Source organism: Opisthorchis viverrini (assembly GCF_000715545.1).
Source record: "Opisthorchis viverrini unplaced genomic scaffold opera_v5_88, whole genome shotgun sequence".
NCBI classification, from domain to species: Eukaryota; Metazoa; Platyhelminthes; class Trematoda; order Opisthorchiida; family Opisthorchiidae; genus Opisthorchis; species Opisthorchis viverrini.
In genome coordinates this window covers 1,040,446-1,060,584 of record NW_008751745.1, presented here as the reverse complement: position 1 = coordinate 1,060,584, position 20,139 = coordinate 1,040,446, and the positions used below count along the sequence as shown (strand labels likewise).

Below are 20,139 nucleotides of genomic sequence, written 5' to 3'. Positions count from 1 at the left end.
GTTAATGACGCAGTTAGTCGGACTTTGTAGAATCCATTTTAAGAAAAACTGATTGGCCACAAGCACCTGCAAGAATATCTCATATTCGACCGCTATACTTGGCCGAAATGCCTGTCTCGATGCAGGTTAGGTGCTCTTAGTTCCACTTTTGGAAAAGATTAGCTGGATGGTCACCAGGATGGCGTCTTAGTAAATGTTTTTTCGGCTGTTTGTGTATGTGGGACAACAGTACCGGATGGGGTTGATGTTACGTTCGGCTAGGGAACAATGAATACGTTCTCTAAAACATAACCTTGTTCTGACCGCATGATGCAGTTTGTTCTATCTTGAAGATAATTTCTAACCCACACGAGCGTTTTCGCCCTTATTAGAACTTATCTGGTGGAAGCACAGACATCTGACGCATATTTTCGGCTTAAGAGCCGAACCTCGCGCTCTCAGCAGCTGGTGAACTTTGGTTAGGTGTGGAACGTTTCGGTTTTAATCGACTGCCGACTTATTTTCCTGACAACCGGTGACTATTTGGAATTTCTTCTGTCTTAGTAGAAATTGGTTCTCGTGTGACACCTGGTAATTACCATTTCATAGGCTTCGATTTGCAGAGGTCGTTCATATGGCAGATATTTCTTGGATAAGATCTAATCACCTTTGGTAGAAAACATCCTCCTCGTTTATTTGCTTCCATAAATTTGTTATCTAGAGACAAGCTTTACCATAAATAGTAACATCAGTCTGGACACTACTGCTCAGGAGGCACTAAATTGCCCAGTTCAAGAAAGAAGTGCGATCGGAAAGTGATTTGGTGTTAGCCTGAAAAAACAGTGTGAGGGCGAACAATAAAGGTCGGCAATTTGAGCGGAAACCCTATTACTGTCTCGTTGTCACCAGCCAATTGGTAGAAAATTCACGTGGACCTCATTCTTGATAGCAGGATCAATCGACAGTATTCAGCGCCGATGAGAAAACTACGTTGTTACCTGTTAAAGTATCGTCTGAGAACAAATTATATCTGAGTGCTTTTGAAGATGTCTCTTCTGTTAGTACGAGGAGCATGGTGTTGATGGATACCATGTACGTGAGGATTAAGATTACAGCGATTCCAACGAGGCTCGAGTTCCAACAGATGTCGAGCCGCAACTGGCTCATTCGAACGTGAACCCTTTGCAAGCTCATCAGAGATTCTTACTGCTACCACCTGGTTCCTTCAGAGGCTCTTTCGGGTCATGACTGTGTCACCACGGGTTCACTTCCGGTATATGTTACTGACCGAATAACGTGTTTTATCTTACCTTCGTCCTAAAGAATCAACTGGCTCTAGAATTTCGATGAAACATACCTTAGACAAAACGGTGCAAGCTTCATTATGCGACCGGAATTCCGTCTGACTCCCTTCCAAATGCAAAATTGAAGGGATGGGTTCCATCGAACTAAACAATTGTTAGATCCCTTGTTAAGCATAAACCCTCTATACGAGACAGCTATGTTCATTAGGCGTCTGATTAGTCGACCGGTTTAGCTTGAAGGTCGACCTTCGAATTTTCGATCGATAGTTGCACCAGCTGCTGAAAAGCAAATGAGTGGTCTCCTTTTGGCTTCCTAAAATGTCAGTTGATTCACTGGCGCTATTTGTCTACGGTGTTGCAAGGCCAATATCTTTTCTGAGGAGTGTCTGTTTGACATATCAAGCGCCGTTTTGATCGATGCCTCACACCTATTTGTCTAAGGTTTTCGGTTGCGGAATGTGCTCTGCTCCAAATAGTATTTCCGTTGTGGAACCAGGGTCCGTCCTGTGCACATCGCATATATTTTCCTCTCGCTCCCCAACTGAGTCATTTCGAACCATCCTCGATGAAAGTGACTCTTGTTTACCCGGTCGACCAACTCGGAAAGTCTCATCACCGTATTTGGGTTCGGAAAGGACGAAGGATCTACGCTTGAGTACTATCGTGATGTTTTGTCCAACGGAAGAGGAATTAGTAAATTTTGTTCAGTGTGGGGATTTTGGTATGACGCAGACAAGTCCCTGTCGGGCAAAAGAGGTAACGGAAACCGGTGACCCCACGGACAAGGGCTTCGATTCTGTCGGATCAACGCAGACGGGCATGTTTGTGGACCGGGGTCACTTATTGTCATTCCTTGATGATCCGAGTCATGTGATTGCAAGTTTACATCAAGTTGGAGGTTACCGGAATATTCCCATCTCGGGCCCTCGGGATTTGAGTGTCCCACGTATGACAGATTCGGGAAAAGCTGTCGAGAATCGTTCCACCATACCCGATGTGACTTCAACTTATTTGTTCTATGGACCGCAGGATCAAACGGTCCGTGAGACTCTTCACTTCACATCCGGCGACCGTGACATGCACCGAGAAAGCTTTGGCCATATAACGCGGGTAACTGGACATGGCGCCAGTGATATTATGAGACCAAATGCTCCAGTGGACTTCTCAAGAAAAATTGGCTCTTCAGCCAGCAGCCTTGTCGAGCCATCCGGCTCTTCGCTGGTCGACGCGAATCCTGCCTATAGCTCTACAACTCATGAAATTCGATGGACTCAGTTCGAACAGGAAACTATGGCTAGTGATAGAAATATCCGGTCTCTATTACCCATGCCCATTAAGACCGGGTTACGTGAAAGAAAATCTGGCGAATGTTCTATACCAAGGACAACTCCATCAGCCAATACCGAGCAACTTTGTCCCACTATCACAAGTCGCGCACAGGGTGAGCATACGTTGCCCACGAAAGCAAATAAAGTGAAGGGAGAGTCTTGTTCAGATGGTGGCTCGATGCTTTACGATCACTCTCTTCCTGTGCAGACCATTGAAGGACGAACCATTAACCCGTCTTGGAATGAGTTATCCTTGCTGATGAACCCATCAGATACGATTACACATTACCTGACTATTCCGAGCCCATTTTCTTCGAATTCAACTTTTGAGTGTGACAAAGAAGGTCACACCAGCTTGCTGGTGCAACATTCTTTTACACGGCACACATCCATATGTCCGTTCACATGCACGTACACCACTGATCCGAATGAGGCCTATCCAAACAGACACTTTTGTAGCCAATGTCATGCACTGTCTTCAACGCAAAGGTTAGAGAAGGGGAAGTTCACGCAGACCAAAATGAACCATGAACGGTGTGGTCTAAAACAATCCCATTTAGATCAGTTTGATCCTAATGGGAATGACGGAGTATTCGGTCCTTTTTTGAACTGCGTTATCCTGGTGCCTCCAATTGGTAGCTACCCACCAGCAGTCATTGTGCGCTGGTCACCCGAACATTTCCACAGTGACATATTGAAAAGGGCACCAGCGAAACTCCCGGTTAGAAGGGATCGGCCCTATCAATCGGATCTGAGGGTACAACCAAGTGGGGAAAATGTTCCAATTGCTCCAGGTGTACGGATGCCTTCCAAAAGTTTGATAAAATCAGAATCGACGAGGAAAAGTCAGGACGATTCACTCGTTTGTTTTTCGAGGGTGGACAAGATTGGTAAAAAGCCAAAAGAGCTCTACCAAATGGATGTGAACAGCACTCAAGCCATTGCTACGCACCCAAATACTTCAACCGAACTGGAGAATAACGAAGGCTACTTAAGGACTTTTCGTTGCATCTACGTGGAGGTAGTGATGCGTCGTGATCTGGAAGGCGTCGCCCGTCCAGATTATTTAGCTCAGATAGAAGCGCGAACAGTGCACATGATGCTTCTCCGTAAGCTCAAAAATGCCGTTGCAACACACATTCTTGGTTGCATGAGCAAGAGAACAGATTCTGAATACACAGCCTCTGAGTCCTCGGAACTGCCTCCTGGCATGTCTGAGTTGGGTGATCGGGGCAGCACTGAAAGTTCGGGAATTATTTCTCAGTGTTGCGAAAACAATGTGTTTAGAAAGGAGCCTCCAGAACCCGGAATCACGGTTTGGCCAAATAATTTTTCCGTTCGACAGAGGACCACAGGATTGAAAAGCTTCTTGGTACGTGTTGGGAAAATGTATAAATATCTCCCTACCTCAACGGTGAGCCGCAAATATTCTGGTTCCAGTGGTGTATACGTGTTCACCTCAGGTCTGCAACATACGAAGCTTCCGAAACCGTGGTGGGATCACGTGAGGAGCGTCGAAAGCCCTTCGGATCATCGAAGCGCAGGAGCCTGGAAAATCCATCCCCTCGATTTAACCGTTGGTGGCCTAATCAATTACGAACACCATTTACAAATTTTAGTCAGTTCAAATGATGGACGTTTGGGTGTTGTCTGCTGTCATGCAGATGCTCTTGTCACGGAACTCATTGGAAAAGGGACAAGGTATGTAATTAACCGAAAAAGTACGGCAGTCGAATCCAATCCTTCAGGAGTGTCTGCCTCTGGCGATTCCATCCGGATGTTTATCAAGTCACCTCTTCTGGCGCGTCTACTCGCATCAAATGGGATGGATCTGGCCATGGCAGTTGGACTGGAAGATCTTGGATTGGGAGTCTCGGTCATACCAAAAGAGTCTTTAGTAACACATGCGTTTAAATGGGACACAATTGTAGTTTACACGAAGAGTGCCGGCGGTGTTCTGGACCACGGAATAATCAAACTGTTGACTATGGGAATTCAACGGTTGCGTGCAATAAGCCTGGATTTGGCCCAGTCAGCTACAAAACTGCGAAGACAAGTTATGCCAGTTGAGTCGGTGAACTACTTGTATCGCAAATTGCATGAGAATAGTTCTAAGCTGCTTATAGGAACTGGAAGTTTTTGGCCATATTTTGAGTTGCACAAGGAGTTGCAAAGCGTGTCCACAACTTATCACGGGACTTTGGGGCATTGTATTCGTGGAAATGCCTACTGTTCAGCTGAAATACATCCGAGAGCACCTGATCCTGATGCATTTGAAGTATTCCGCACACTGTTTGATCCAATATTATCACACTTTGCCTCCGTATTGAATGCCACCTGTCAGCCTGATTCATATTATCACGTACCCAAGGAATTGAATACAAAGGTAAACATTCCCAACGTACTGAGATACCGCGTGCGTTTTGTGCGTAACATCGCTGGCTTCCCTTTTTCGCCTATCATGACCGTGAACGAATATGAGACAGTGGAACGGATATGCAAGGAAGCTCTACTTGCATGGAAAGAGGAGGGTTCCGGAAATTGGTATAGATTACAAGATATTGAGGACCAAAATCCAAAGCTGTACCATCATCTTCAAAGAAGGCATCTTCTGACGCCAAATCAGACTGCTATACGAAAAGCTTGTGGGAACTACCGCTTCTGGCCACAAGGCAGGAGTGTGTACATTGCTCCATCCAAACACCCGGCCTGTGATCTTGTCGTTCAAATTAATCACGAAGACCATTTACGTGTAATCTGTGTGGACTGGTCAGGAAAGCATCCGTATCTTGCATACAGTCGTGCTACTCGGCTAATCGCATGGCTAGATGGACGGCTAAATTTCAGCAGAAGCCCTAAATGGGGCTACTTGAGTCCGTTAGTAAGCAATGTGGGCACAGGGATGCAACTGAGTGCATGGTTGAAACTACCCAGATTAGAGAAGAACATTGCACTGGTTGAACGTGTTTGCACGCGATACCGTCTGCGATTCGGTTCCACGTGTCCACATGGCATATCGTCAATGAATCAGATTTTTGATGTCGCACCAATTTCATCATTGGGTCGCAGTGAGTCCCAGATTGCAACAGGCTTTATACAGTCATTGCGTCGGATTTGCAAGGTATATGGAAAACATTCTTGAGAATCCTAACAACCGAGTATAGTTTGAAAGGCAAACTAATGTCCTATGAAGTGCATGGAAGCACCAACCCGATTCCAGGGACGAACAAACGCCACTTTTTGCGTATCAGAACTGTTCATTTTGAAAACAGCAAGCCGCTCGAGAAATTTTTAATTTTCAGCCGCACTTGCGTACACGCGCTTTTCTGTGTACGCAAGCATATACGCTGTGTTAAACTCTGTTATATCTGATACGCAGATCATATTTTGTGAAACTTTAGCAAAGAGCGGAATTGTGTTTTATTCAAATTATTTTTTCACCTTGGGTGCGGGTGTGAAGAGAGTCTTGTCGCATTAGCGGCTAACTTTATAGGACGGGTCGAACGACTTTGTGGAGATAAGACACGTTATTCGCATCATTTCCTAGTGCGAACATTGTAAGTCTTCCGGTTTGCTCATCCGCCGAAAAACGTCAGGACAGTCGTCATTCTGAACGATCATTTACTTTTCTAGAACCCCAAATAATTTGAAACTAACGTCTCTACCTAACCTATGAGTCGTGGTGGTAGTAAGCCGTAGTGGTCGTTATACAGTTGCGGTTTATCGTCTGTGTTTTCAAGGTTCATCAAACGGCACAAAGCACTTCCGGGCATGAATTTAGGAATTCGCAAGTAGGCTGTCGCGTAGGCAACATCATGAACTCATCGACTACTCCTTCACCGCCAAATCCAGAGGCCTTCTGGTTAGATACGGTCGATAAGTCAGCGTTTTCGGTTTTTACCACAATCACTGGTTATTCTGGTGATTTTGGCCACCTTCAAGTAACCGTTAACTATAGGGGCTGCTGGTAAAGTGGCATCTGTGCAAATGGATGTGTAGCGATTGTGGTATGTACGGCCGACGGAAGCCCAAAAAGTTTGAAATTTTTACGCACTTAGAGACACTTGATTTAGAATACACCAGCTTTTCATTCTTCCCTGAGACTGCATTATAACACGCTCCAGGAATGTCAAAAGTCCGTGATACACGGGCTCTTCCGCCGATACGTCTTAGAATTTAGGCCTCAAATTAGCCACCCACACTTTCCTAGTACATCCAAGACAAATGGAGTCACGAAAGACGTTTCAATGGTTGTTATGGGTAGAAATATCACGTTAATTTCGTACACATTATAATAAAAATGCAGACAATGCAACAACTAAAACGCGCCGATGCTGACCTGATGAGAGCCATGGTCTGCATGCACAGTCATCGTTTGGTACAAAAACTGGAGCATGGTGATATGGACAATCCTCAAGAAATTCTGTCCGTTAATACGTTCGAGCGCTAATGAAGGTAACCTAAACTGATAAAACTGCTTTCGGTAAGAATCTGTAGGTAATGCTCAACTGAATGTGTTGTTTTCTGATGAACGCGTATACATTAACCCAGCTTTGCTGCACGGCTCATTTACCATGACAGGAAAGAAATCACCAAATTAAGTGTTAGAAAATCTAGGATATCTATTTTCGATCGTTTTTGGATTCAGGAAGCAAGTAGGCCAACGAGCCAAAAGGTCACCAGGTGTGCTTATACTCCGAATCACATCTGGTTGTTTGCACCAGCCGAAGCTATATAGGGAAGAAGACTCTGGAGACTCTGACTTGGTCAGATCAAGAGGAGCAAATAATAAAATTGTCAGAATAACTGTTTCGTATGGTGTCACATTCCTCAGAAATCGATAGCACTTTTGACCGTTTGCTGCATACAGCATTATGCGACGAACTATCCCGAGTATTTTGTGATACTGTTGAGAAAATGATGCACCTTATACGAGCCGAAACGCATCTATTTCTGTGACATACTTTGAACCGTACATCCCAGTGGATTGCTGACCGTAAAAAGCCCAGCTTACTTCTCCTCATGACGCTTTATTTTCTCTAAATTGGAGGATTACTGTGGATAGTACCTGACTTTGAGCTGAATCAGCAGATCAGCTTCATTTATATTGGCTCTCATGTACGATCTCCAGTCTAATTTCTTGGCAGTTGGACAAAAGGGAAATAAGATTGTGGAGGTAGAGAAAAATGCAGGAGCTGAAATCGTCAGAGTAATTGTCCCCAAAAGCTGTCCAATCGCTCCACACTTGCTTCGGACAGAAAACTTAGAATCGGAAGCAAGGCGTCTGACTAAAACAGCAGACAGCCACCACTGCAACGGTGATACTACTGATGGGAGGGGGCATGAGAGTAGTATGTTTTCTCGTAAATCCGCTTTGCGTCTCTTGAAAAGTGAGATATATTGCGGAATTTGTTGGGTCGCTTTGTGGCATTTGTTTGAATTCGAGCAACAGTCAATGAATATCCAGGAAAGTTCAGGAAGACGCGTTCAAAGAGAAGTTGGATATTCAGTTTTTGTAAACAAGATGCATAAGAGAGTTTTGCTTCTATATCCAATAGTCTGTAACTGTTCAGTTGGCATTTTCTAATAACTCCGCGGCGAATGCCTTCTTCCTTTTACCATGTGTAGTGACGGCTTAACAACTAATGAACTCGATTGAGCAATCCAATACTGGAAACGCAATTTCCCCCAACTATTGAATCAGACTTTCTCTGGAACTTTGCTACAAGGACCCAGAAATACGACATAAATTGCATTGGGAAGCCGGTGGTTAGTTCCGTGAATAGGTTGTGTGGGTGTATTATATAGCACCAATCCGATTTTGCGAACAGCGGCATAAAATATTTTACTGAACACCGAAATACCAAGTCCACCAGGTGAAGTAATTAGAAATACTGACACGGCCTCTCAACTTGGTGAACTTATGTAGTTTATTAGCCCAGCTGGTGAAAATTATTCAACAATATTGCTAAAGAAGGGAAAAACAACGGTGTGACTTTTCTGCTCGTTGTGACCAGTTCATGAAGAAGCGGTTTGAAATAAGGGACAGATGAAAATAACAGCACAATATGTACCGATATCGCAGTCTCGCTGCAAACTATCACAGATCTTGTGAACAGTCCGATGACACTACGGTTCCAGAAACATGATATACAACACATGATAATACAGAGTGGTTTTTAATCGCATTTCTAGCAGTAGCAGTCCGAGTTTGTTCGTGTACTCGTTTTCACCAGGCTTACAGATAGGATACAACAATGGATATATTTTTGAAGAATGTTTGTGAATGTCCATCCACCTCACGCATCAGGTGAAATAGAACTCTGTTACCAGTGATTGTATCGGTGCTGAAACCATTAGCTGCATGACGCTCAGTAGTGTTATCATTGACCTCTCGCAGTAAATTGCTAAGACCAGGGTGGGTTGAGCAGCAAGTGAATGGATTATCACCTCAAATTCTTCACTTTCAGTGTGTCAGCAAAAACTACCACTAATCAATCAGAATGGGAGTCTGCAATGCACCGGTTGCGTTTTCACTCGGGTAGCAAGCGCAACATTAACTGTCATTCCTATATTACTGACCAATGTATCGCTGACTGCAGCCCAAAAATGCGGAAACACACTACTGTATACGTGCAATTCACTAGTCATAGGCCTGATGAAACAAGGAGCACCACTATTCAAACAGTACTATTCAATCAGCTGTGGTGAATAGCACTCCAACGTGTGACAAACAGCAAACGCTGTGTGGTTGTGTCGCCTTCTGGAACCAGGAAGTTAGCAATCGGCTAATCTAATGCTAATCGAATTGTCAGTGGCTTGACGTTTTGGATGCCATATATCAGTTTACACGCACATGGTTTAGTGTACAACTCTCAAAATATTGTAGCGTGTGTATCCAAACCAACTTTTTTCATGAGGTCCGCATTGATTCATGTTCATCATCCACTTTTGCGAAATTCCACAATACAAGAGTTATCATAAATCAACTGTTCAACGGTTTGCCCCTGGGGATTCAAAGAACCTGGAGGGTCTCCGCTCTCACGAATTGCCAATGCGTTTGGGTTTGAAAAGATACATTCTCCAGACATTCACGATACAGGAGAAAATTGACTCGAGTGATAAAGCCGTCGTTGCATCAATGTTTACACTTGAGATAAAGGAAGAAGAGCAGGCAGGTGAAACCCGCCACTTTTTTGGCAAAGCCATATGAATTCTGAACATAAATACCAGAATACCGGGAAAGGATTCTAGGATACCTGTCAAGAATCTGGTCAGCTCATGCGGCAGAGAACCGTCCACCATCGGTCTTACTGGAACGTTTCGTTTATGGATTTTTGGTGGGCCGTAAAGCCACGGTTGGGTTGCACTTTTGGGGGTACGATCGAGACCAGTTACCTTGCCCCGAACGATTTGCTACGGAGTGTAAATGCGTACCAACTTTAGCCTCATTCCTATTCATTACAGATTTAATATCCCCACTACCGACCCGTCAGTAAGGACCCTCAGCTAGGTCTTGCTTGTCCTTTTGTAGATAATCACTCTTGTTCAGGCTTTACGCTTATCCACCTTTGTGATCACTATGTTGTTCACCTGTTTTGAAGTGTTTAACGCTCTTTGCTCTTCTCATATAATAATTGGAGCCCCTGACCACCTGTACCTGTAATTTCTCCGCCCCCATCGGTGGGGGGTTTTGAAACACAGGTTCAACGCGAGATATCATCTCTTTCGACCTTCTCACCCTTTTACTTGCAGCAAAAGTCAAGCCCTTCGCTGGCAGACAACGTTCTTTCTAACTTAGCGGTCTATTTTATAAATTTGCCACTAGACGGCTCCCGCTTCGTTACAAGCTGACTATAAAGTAAATTGTCAAACTTAATAAGTTGTGTATCTTCGCGGTCTGTTGAAGTGAGCACGGTCTAAAAACCTTGGCTGACCTGACATTTGTGGTGACGGATGTTACATAAACATCGAGTAGTCAAGTAGATCTCTTATTTGAGGAATGACTTGGGCGCTGAGACTGCTCTTCGGGCGACGTGTCTGGTAGCTTAACCAGTGAGGATATGGATATTAAACTGTGCTTCAGGCATCTTTTATTGGATATGCAGTGGTTCTCTCAGTTTGTCACCAACCTTACCCACCACCCTTGCCAATCGATCGAAGTCATTTGATAATTTGCGGTCCACGGTTGTTTTCAATCGATTGGGAAAAGTTTGGAACCGAATGAGAAGTAGTCGGTTCAGAAAAGTTTGGCGCCGGTTTTTCTTACCAAGTCCTTTTGAAACGACGTCTACTCAATCGGTTCGAAACTCTTCCTAACTGAGCACAATCCATTGTTTACCCTGGACGGCCATCCCACCACGGTGACCGAAACGCTCCTCGATGTGTCACAATTAAATTACCATTCGTGACGTACAATACGACTTTCGGATCGTACCCCAATAGCCGAGATTTTTGCATCAAAATCAGTATGTAAATGTGACAACGGCGTGAGTTTGTACAAAGCCATTCTTCATAGACAACCGTTGTCTCTTGAAGAGAACACGACGGGAAGAATAAGCCTTCAATGAAAGGACAAGATTGCTTAATTGCAGGCGTTGTGAGAGGTAGGGTGGCATTCGTAGGGTCAATGCGAAAAGCAGACGGGCAAACTTACCAACTCAAATGTGACAACCGATACAATGAAGCCATTTCACGACATAAGGCGCCATCAAGACCAAGGCTTGGTAACAAGATACCTCAGTGGATGTGGTGCGAACTCACCACTGAAAAGCCTTTGTTTGAATTCCATCATGAATTCTTTGGTCGTTTCTGTGTAGGCTTGAGCAACTTGTGAGTATCAGGACCTCTCTTCTCCCCTTGAATTCATGACAGCTACGAGGCGGAATGACTTTAAAGCTGGATAACCTGGTTTTCTAGGCTGTGTAAAAATGCCTTTCAGTTCACCGGCTGGACTAATTGTGCATATATTTGGGGAGAGTCTGTAGCTCTACTGTTGAGCATGACGGGAAACCATCCATAGGCTATTCGCCCAAACTTTTGACTGAGTAGGGAAAATTTTTCACACTATTCGAGGCGCAACATCGGCCCGCTGACTTCGTATTATGACGGGTAGTAAGAAACCGGTGTAAGGATTAATAAAATAAACTGATAAACAGCTGCTCAAGGACGGACGATATGGTGTTCGCCAGGGATCCCAATGCTTTATGAGGGTATGGCCTTATTATCCTTGATTTCAGTTAGGTATTGGGTTATGTATCAAAAGGTGCAATGAATTCAGCGAACGATGCCTTGTATCTTTCAGATTAATGCAGTGAATGGTCTAGGAAATATGGCAAATGAGGATCACTCACATTCGCATGTCCGTCAATGAGTGCTAATCAGTACAACTCGGGCATCCGGCCCTTTTCTAAGTTGTAAACGAGTAACAACCTGATGAAGCGTTCCAGATTTTGATAGCTATCCGGATATCCACCAATCACCTCTTATATGATTGGCGGTGAGGTGAGTTGCGTTGTAAATACAAAGGGTAGGGAAAACGCGTGAAGAGGGGAGAATGTGGTAGATTACTTTTATCCAAATGTAGCTTACTGTGGTTGTCTTAGACAATTTGCACACAAGCTCCCCATGAAACTTCTGTCTGAGACTGAAAATAACAGTGTATCATCGGATGCATTCGGCAACATACATAATGCGATCAGCATTTCATTCATTTCTTGTCAAACCTCCTTTATTGTAATATGGTTTGTTACGGCCACATAGAAAATGTTACAATTGTATGACCGCGTTCCCCAAGGTAGAATTCTTATAAAAGAAGGACCTTTTTCTCGGGCCATTTTTGACGAACGAAAGAACACTGGAGTTGCCATAGCAACAATGGTTCATCCGAATGTTCAATCAAAATAAAGATAGATAGTTGTGTCTGTGGCTTGTCTGTAGAACAATAATATTTATGTTGAGAGAATTACTATTGATCTTCCGCCCCTTCAGGCTTTCGTGTGTGATTTCTTGGTTTAAGGATTCTTTTATTCACCAGATTGCAATGAACACTAGTTTCATCTTTTCAGTAATTTCGGGTCATGTGATTCGTTGATTAGGAGACTTTTAGTCACTGTTTGGTTCTGTGGAACTAGAAGTATGTGCATTAAGCTGAACACTTGAACAGCTGAGTTCTCCTAATGCATCTCAACAGCTCAATTTCATCCAAATCAGTTGAAGGCTTCTCCATCAACGTAAAACTAGATTGTCTAATCTTACTGCCTCTCACATAACTTACGGGTTCGATGCGGGGGCGGCGACCAAGATAGAACAGACAAACGAAAGAACATGCAGTTGGACATATCCATGAAGTACTTGGTTCGGCAAGTACCAGCCAGTACAGCAGTAAATCTAATTCATTAATCATTAGACACTTCTTCAAAAAAACAACGGGCTTCCCTTAAAAATTCCTTGAATTTTAGTACACAGCACTGATTCCGGAGCTTTTGTGATCATTGAATCTCAGCTGATCAGACTGTACACAAAGTCTCTCGAAGCAAGCCAACTAGTTACCAGAGTCTTGATTAAGTGGCTCCTTGAATCAGCGAGTTAGAGTCCGTTTGGCAGTGCCTCAGTTGTCTGTAGTACATAAACTGCACGTGTGTGGCAAAGGACGCTTAAGGAAATCAGGACCAAATGGTTTTTAGTCTCTCTCAATTATCGTTTCGTCTAACAATTGACGTCATTTATACCGAAAAGCTAAGCAGCACTTTAATGCTGTTTCATCCTTACTCTATATCAAGAATTCGTGAAGGGATTCGGACCTACAACCTTCCGGTGACCGGCGAACACCATATCGTCTGTCCTTGAGCAGCTGATTATCAGTTTATTTTATTAATCCTTACACCGGTTTCTTACTACCCGTCATAAAAAGAAGTCAGCGGGCCGATGTTGTGCCTCAAATAGTGTGAAAACTTCCCCTACTCAGTCACTAGTTTGGGCAAGTAGCCTATGGATGGCTTCCTTTCGTGCTCAACAACAGAGCTATTGACTCTCCCCAAATATATGCACAATTAGTCCAGCCGGTGGACTCAAAGGCCTTTTTTCACACAGCCTAGAAAATCAGGTTATCCAGCTTTGAAGTCATTTCGCCACGTAGCTGCCATGTGGTCAGTGGGGAGAAAAAAGTCCTGATACCCTTAGGTTGCCCAAGCCTATGCAGAAACGACCAAAGAATTCACGAGGGGATTCAAACAATGTTTTTTTTCAGTGGTGAGTTCGCACCATATCCACTGAGGGATCTTGTTATCAAGCTTTGATCTTGATGGTGCCTTATGTCGTGAAATGGCTTCATTGTTATCGGGCCTCACATTTGAGATGGGTCATATCTCACACCATTTGAGACAGAATTTGGACAGTCAACTATGATGGTAATGTGAGGAGATTTGGAAATTTTCAACTACGATTTCGTCCACTGACGTTCACTGATTTCTGGCTGGCCTAATGGGTCCGGTCTTTCTTTTTACATTGAGCTGTCAAAGTATAAGACTAAGAACCAGTTGTGAGGGTCAAGCAGGCGCCATTCAGTCAACACCCCAGAATCTACAACTTGATTTTCACGAACCGTTGGGCCAATCCATGTGAAGATATCACACCGAATCGAATCATACTGGAGAGCTTTGGGAGATGCGCACTACTGATGATTCCAAATACGAATAGAACGGCTGTAAAATACCCATCGATGTTTTATCGTAAGTTGACCTTACAAGACAAATCCCAATTGAAGACGTGCAACGGTTCATTCATACGAGTTGCAACACATTTGCTTGAAACGTTGAGGTGCAGAAGGATAGGGGTAGTAGGACCATGCGGCAAGTTCCTCTTGTGGTGATCTGGCCCAATAGGCAAATTACCTTAAAAGTTCATCACTCTCACCGAGCAGGCTAAAATCACCTACCAGTTGACGTACCTTAAGCCATCCACTGCTCGCCGCTAACAGAAAGCGTTTCACTCATCACCCGTCTTGTGAATAACCCAGAAGAAGCCTCAAATATACCGTAATTTTCCAAAGAAACGATAAACACTGATCTGTTTCTTGAGTCTCTGACCCCTCTCGAATACCTGAATATTTGATTAATTTACTTTTTCATGCAACTCGTTCCATAAATCGATATTCGGTCAACTATATTCCCTCGTTTAAGGTCGAACTTTTTCGAAGTCACCTAATCTTCGCCCGTCGATAGAGCGTAGCAAGGGCTATCTTTCTCGTGTAGAATTGACAGTATTGAGCAAACAACGTGTTCAAAGCATGCATAACAGACGCCTTTATACGCATGCATTATAGCAAAGATATCATAGCTGCTAAAGTAATCCGCACACAGGATTTCAGCATGTCGCCATGTCATTGCGGAAATGTCCGTTTTGTGAGACATCGTCCTCTCACTCCATTTATCCTCTTCCAGGCCTCAAGAGAGCATAGCTGCACAAACGCGCGAGGTAGACTAGGTCATTTGGTCACAATGAGAGGGGTGCAGAATAAAATTTACATAAAATCGGTCATCACTGAATTTGTGATGGATTTCTTGTGTGTATTCATAATGCGTCTGGCTCAAAACAATGGACGAGTTCTTGGTCATTCACCGGAAGATTTTCTTACAGTTATTAAGGAACGGTTTTTAACTTTTCTTGTCGCAACAGCTCGAGGTAACTTTACCCACATCTCCAGTCACCAAGAAAACTACAGAAAGAATCGTAATGTCGTATTGAAACATACCTTATTCCAAGAAAGGCGGTACCGTGTTTTCACCCAGGACCTTGAAACATGACCATTATATTTGCTCAAGCTGTTCACTCCAGCCGAGATTACTGTGCACTCTGTCACCGTATCACCTAAGTTTGTTTTTTAAGATTATATTGCAATCAGATACCCAACCAACCCGGTGCAAAATGAAATCTAACCACTTGTAGTGTCAGGCATGAAAGTCGCAGCATTTTCCATCCTCTGCGTAAAAATCTTCGAACTGTTGTTTCAAATAAGTCGCTGGGTACTGAATGCCCCAGGTACTTATCTGTCCTAAATGATCAGTTGGTGGCTATTCATGTCTCACTGGATGAACTGCCACAAAAGATAACATGACAACGTGGGACTTGTGAAGGTGAGGATCATGATAGAGGATATTTCAATTTAGCCCTCAAGTCATCTTGGCATTGGAACAAATCATGGTGCCTAGAAATCCTAGCTTAGCTTACTGTGCTCTTCGGATTATCCAAGACTTTGATTTTCAAGCTGAATGATGCAGATGACTGCATTTAGCTGTTGTCTGCCTTTGATAAAAACTGGCGGTACGACTCGAAATCTTACAGCATTCTGGGCTGAAACGATTGATTGAATAATATATTGCACACCGTTTTCTATGCTTCAGATCTTGTTAATAAAAGTACGAGCCCTCTGGCTCGCCAAGTTCAAAAAAGGCCTTCAATAAAAGGCCTTCAACCAAATTTAGTGGCTATGTATGCTTAAATCTCGGTGGGAACTTGCCAGCCATTGGCATGTGTATACCTAACGTGAATGACCTAAATCCACAATGAATATTCTAGAGTGCATCACAGTACCAAAAACCTCGGTTACCGGCAGTTACCCTCGTCCAACACAAACGTTTGGTAGTACTGTCTTCCTCAGTAATGCATCACTAAGAGGTGACTGTGAAGCACAGAAAATCGCAAAGCTCGCGAATCGATCGCGTCATTAGGCAAAGTTTTACGGATATCTATGAACATAGTGCAAGAAGTCGTTTCCATCTTCTTGAAGACTTCATAACTCAAAAAGTGGTCATAGCAGTTAAAATAAGATACAAAGATATTAGATGCATCATGGAACTGGTTGGTGGGGCTTTTCGAGGCTGCGGACTATTTCACTCGGATTTCGGTAGACAAGTTTGTCTTGCTCCGTGACATAAGGGGATTTTCTTTCTCGAACTGATGCTGCCGCCTTGACATTACTCTCACCTTCAGCTGCGCCGGGACGACCTTCTTTTCGGTATCGCAAGCGTCTCGCTTCTTTATAAACTTCTGTAAGGTAGTCCAGATTTACCAACGTTTCTTCGGATCGTTCAACAAGCCATTTAGGTGGAATGGTCGGGGTCAACTTAATTCGGTTGATAATCTGAACATTTTGATTACTCAAAGTTTGCAGTTACCTTGTCGCGTTCTTCAGCCTGGTCATCAGTCATGACAACAAGTCCGACAAATGTGGCAATATGCAACGTATTGCAAAGTGAACTACAATTATAAATGAAATTTCGTACGGTTAGAGAATCTTAAAGGCCGAACGATATAGAGATTTAGGAGTAAAACAGCCTTACGTTATACGAAAAGTAGTTTACAAATTAAGTACTTTTTAAATTAGAGGAATGAAGGAATGTAGTACTATTCATCAACTAGGAGCAATTAGGAACCCCAAAGTGCCTCTCTAGGGGTGGCTTATATTTGGAAATTCGTGCACCTAACAGTATTCGGTATTTTTTCACCAAGCGAAGTAAAGTATGCAACTCTTGTTTTTTAAACTCATGAGATAGAAGACCTTGTTTCTAAGAACTTCTGAAAGATTATTTCATGTTGAGTTAAATTTGCTGACACGTTTTTATCTGCATTTGCAGGCCCGATGGTCTCTGTTTTTTTTTCAGAAAAGAATGCAGCTCCCTCTTGCCAAGTGCAAGACTTGCCAGCGTGGTCAGATGTCATTTCTACCATGAGACGTTTTAGTGGCAGTCATTTATTTTTTACTGAAGATGCCTTTCAAACTGGCATTTCTCCATGAGACGTTTTAGTGGCAGTCATTTATTTTTTACTGAAGATGCCTTTCAAACAAATGGTGAAACATGACAGTAGTAAATTGGTGTTCATCTGCAGGATATCTACCAACACAAGTCTAAAAAAGAATGTATTTTATTTGTATAAAAATATATGGATATAAGTATGATAGGAAGCCTATATCTGATCAAAGTACGAATCGTACAAAATCCGATCATCAGGTCCACGAGTTCGGCTGACGAACGCACACCACCAGCTTATAAGCTCTATCCACAGCTATACGACCGATGGCAGCTATGACCATCGTACAGATTGAAGACGATGAAAGACTGAGTGTGGCTGGGTTTTTGATGTCTTCTTAGTACTCAGCGTGCTCTATATGTCTCGAAGTGTCCCGTCTTCCACAATTGTGGCTGTAATTTATCCGTATTGGCACTAGCCTCTAGCAACTATGTTTTTAATGAGCTCAGCCAGTACAGGCATGCAACTGACCCAATTGCTCTCGAAAGAGACCCTTTATTGCCAATTCTTTAAACGATTGTTTCACCAGGAATCGGCACTAAAGCATTAATCGCGAAAGATCATCCATGATCATTCACTTAACTCCACACTGACAATGTCACCCCGATTGGTGATGAAACATTTGCAATCCAAATACAAAGCTTAGCAAACGGACCAACAACCAATCACCCGCACACTCCGAGGGCTTCACAAGAATGCTAATTTTTTGCATTGAACATTTGGACCGGAAAAAATGCTCCTCGTTAAAATGGGTCTGAGGTTTATCTCAATGTACCGGTAACCACTACAGTTCACTGACTTATGAATAAGTTAATTATTGTCGTGGTTGGTTATGTGATTGGCGAAGTTTTCGATTTCGCAAAGTCGGATTTTGGAACCGATCTAAGCTGAAGCTGAATTTATGTGAAGTTCCTTTATCAGAATTTAGGGTTGAAGCTACCAGCCCTAGATTCTAGACAAAGAAAATCCTTTCAGCAACAGAACTGGAAGTCTCTTTTGCAGTAAGTTTCCACCCAAGTGAATGCGTTCGAATCTGCGTATACCAGTAAACCTCGCGAGCAAATATGTTAAAGAAAGGTTTAGGATTTCAAAAAATGAGCGCGTTGGATTGCCTTATAATTTGAGCGTGATTCTCCTTGCTAAACCTTAAACTGTGGCCGGAGAAGCGGTTAACAGACCACCTTTAATCGTTCAAAGCTCAGTTTGCACCTAAAAACCGAAATAAAACATGAGAAATTTTACCTACAAGCATTTACATTTTCTAGGAAGCAGTCTCTTTTACTGGGGAGTGCCAACTGGAGCGTAGGAGGTATGTGCGGAAAAATTGGCAGCCATGCTGGCTCATTTCGATGACGCTGATATGCTGACAAAGACCAAGAGTTTTAGCCAGTCGAAAAGACATTTCGCCCATGTTTAGAGGTTGAATTAACTAGTCGAAATTAACCGAGGCTCATTAAGATGACGCCTTCCTCCTAAGTTGATCATTTTCAGTTCAGCACAGCTGTTTATCTCCTCATGAAACAAATTTATTTGCATATCAATGTGGCTTTGTCAGGAAACTCAACTGAATCCCAGCTGAATCTATCCTTTATGACATTATTCAACTAAATGCGCCGTATAAAGGCTCCGTTACATTCTATTTCGTACGATAATCGAGATGTCGCAGCATAATTTCCCAAGGATCACTACGCATAAGTTTGCTGAAAAACCTTCGACAATCCGTGACTGGTTTTGCCCTTCTTGAGGCTCATCCCGTAGGCACCATGCCCTGGTTGGGTTCGTGTGGAACATGAAGTCGACTGAAACTCGGGGACTGCGCTTGTCTGATGGATCCGAAAATGGGGAGACCAGTCGATGGCTGTCGAAGAGTCTTCAGGGAAATGTTTTTCTCCTCCCACCGTCCCTTGAAAGACGATAGACTTGCAATTTTAGTGCGCACGTGTAGACAGAATTATTATGGCCGACTTGAAGTAAGGGAGACGCATCTTTGTTATTTTGTGAACGTTTTAATTATAATTATCACTAGGACATTTATTGCTTTGTTCATTTACAAGACTCAGACATTTAATAAATAAAGGCTGCAGATAGCTTCGAGAGCTTTGGAATTCGTTATAGGTTCCTTTCGTTTAGACAGTTTCCTCCTAGCGCGATTATTCTAGTTCGTTCACAGTAAAGTCAGGAAGCGCTGGACTCGAGTTTTGTTGACATTAAGGTGCATCAATGCTGTCTACCCTTGGTGCGTATCGAGATTTCCACCTCAAGTGTCTAACATGCAGGGTCTTGCCACTAACCTACCAGCGGACGGTGGGCTCCCCTCCTGAGTTGTCATGTCTGAACAGACGAGTGTGTTCACACCTAAGGGATTTGATTGGCTGATGTGCTGTTTTTAGACTAGGTTTGAATAGTTGCGGACTTTTGACTTGGCAGAGGTTATTATTACATATCAAAAGGGCCCACTGTGATGCAGTTAAAAGGCCATAGCTTTCTGGTGTTCATAGGATCATAATGCACGCCATTTTGCACTAAGGGCTACAAAAAATACATGAAATGGAGCAAAGGCATTTGGAGTGAAGCTTCACGCTAAGGATTATTTTAAACCAAATTTTCTGTCACCGCAAGCAGGAAAATGTCGATTAGACTGCCGCTAGATATCACTAAAAGTTATTCTGACTTAGCAGATTTTTTAGGAGTTATTGTGAAGGGACTTCGATCATGACTCC

General features: G+C 43.2%; 2 protein-coding genes across 2 annotated transcripts; one reads left to right on the top strand and one right to left on the bottom strand.

Annotated features, from left to right (window-relative positions):
• Positions 1-1,700: 1,700 nt before the first annotated feature.
• Positions 1,701-5,750, top strand: T265_13659 (hypothetical protein; the record flags this gene model as incomplete). Its single annotated transcript, XM_009169916.1, has 1 exon — positions 1,701-5,750. A coding segment is annotated over one exon (4,050 nt), but the record flags the coding sequence as incomplete, so codon positions are not given.
• T265_05010 (hypothetical protein) lies at positions 4,268-19,748 on the bottom strand (the record flags this gene model as incomplete). The annotated part of the gene is made up of 4 exons (XM_009169900.1): positions 4,268-4,503; positions 16,595-16,751; positions 16,786-16,867; positions 19,711-19,748. 4 exons carry the CDS (start codon positions 19,746-19,748, stop codon positions 4,268-4,270), a joined length of 513 nt encoding a protein of 170 aa, XP_009168164.1.
• Positions 19,749-20,139: the final 391 nt, after the last annotated feature.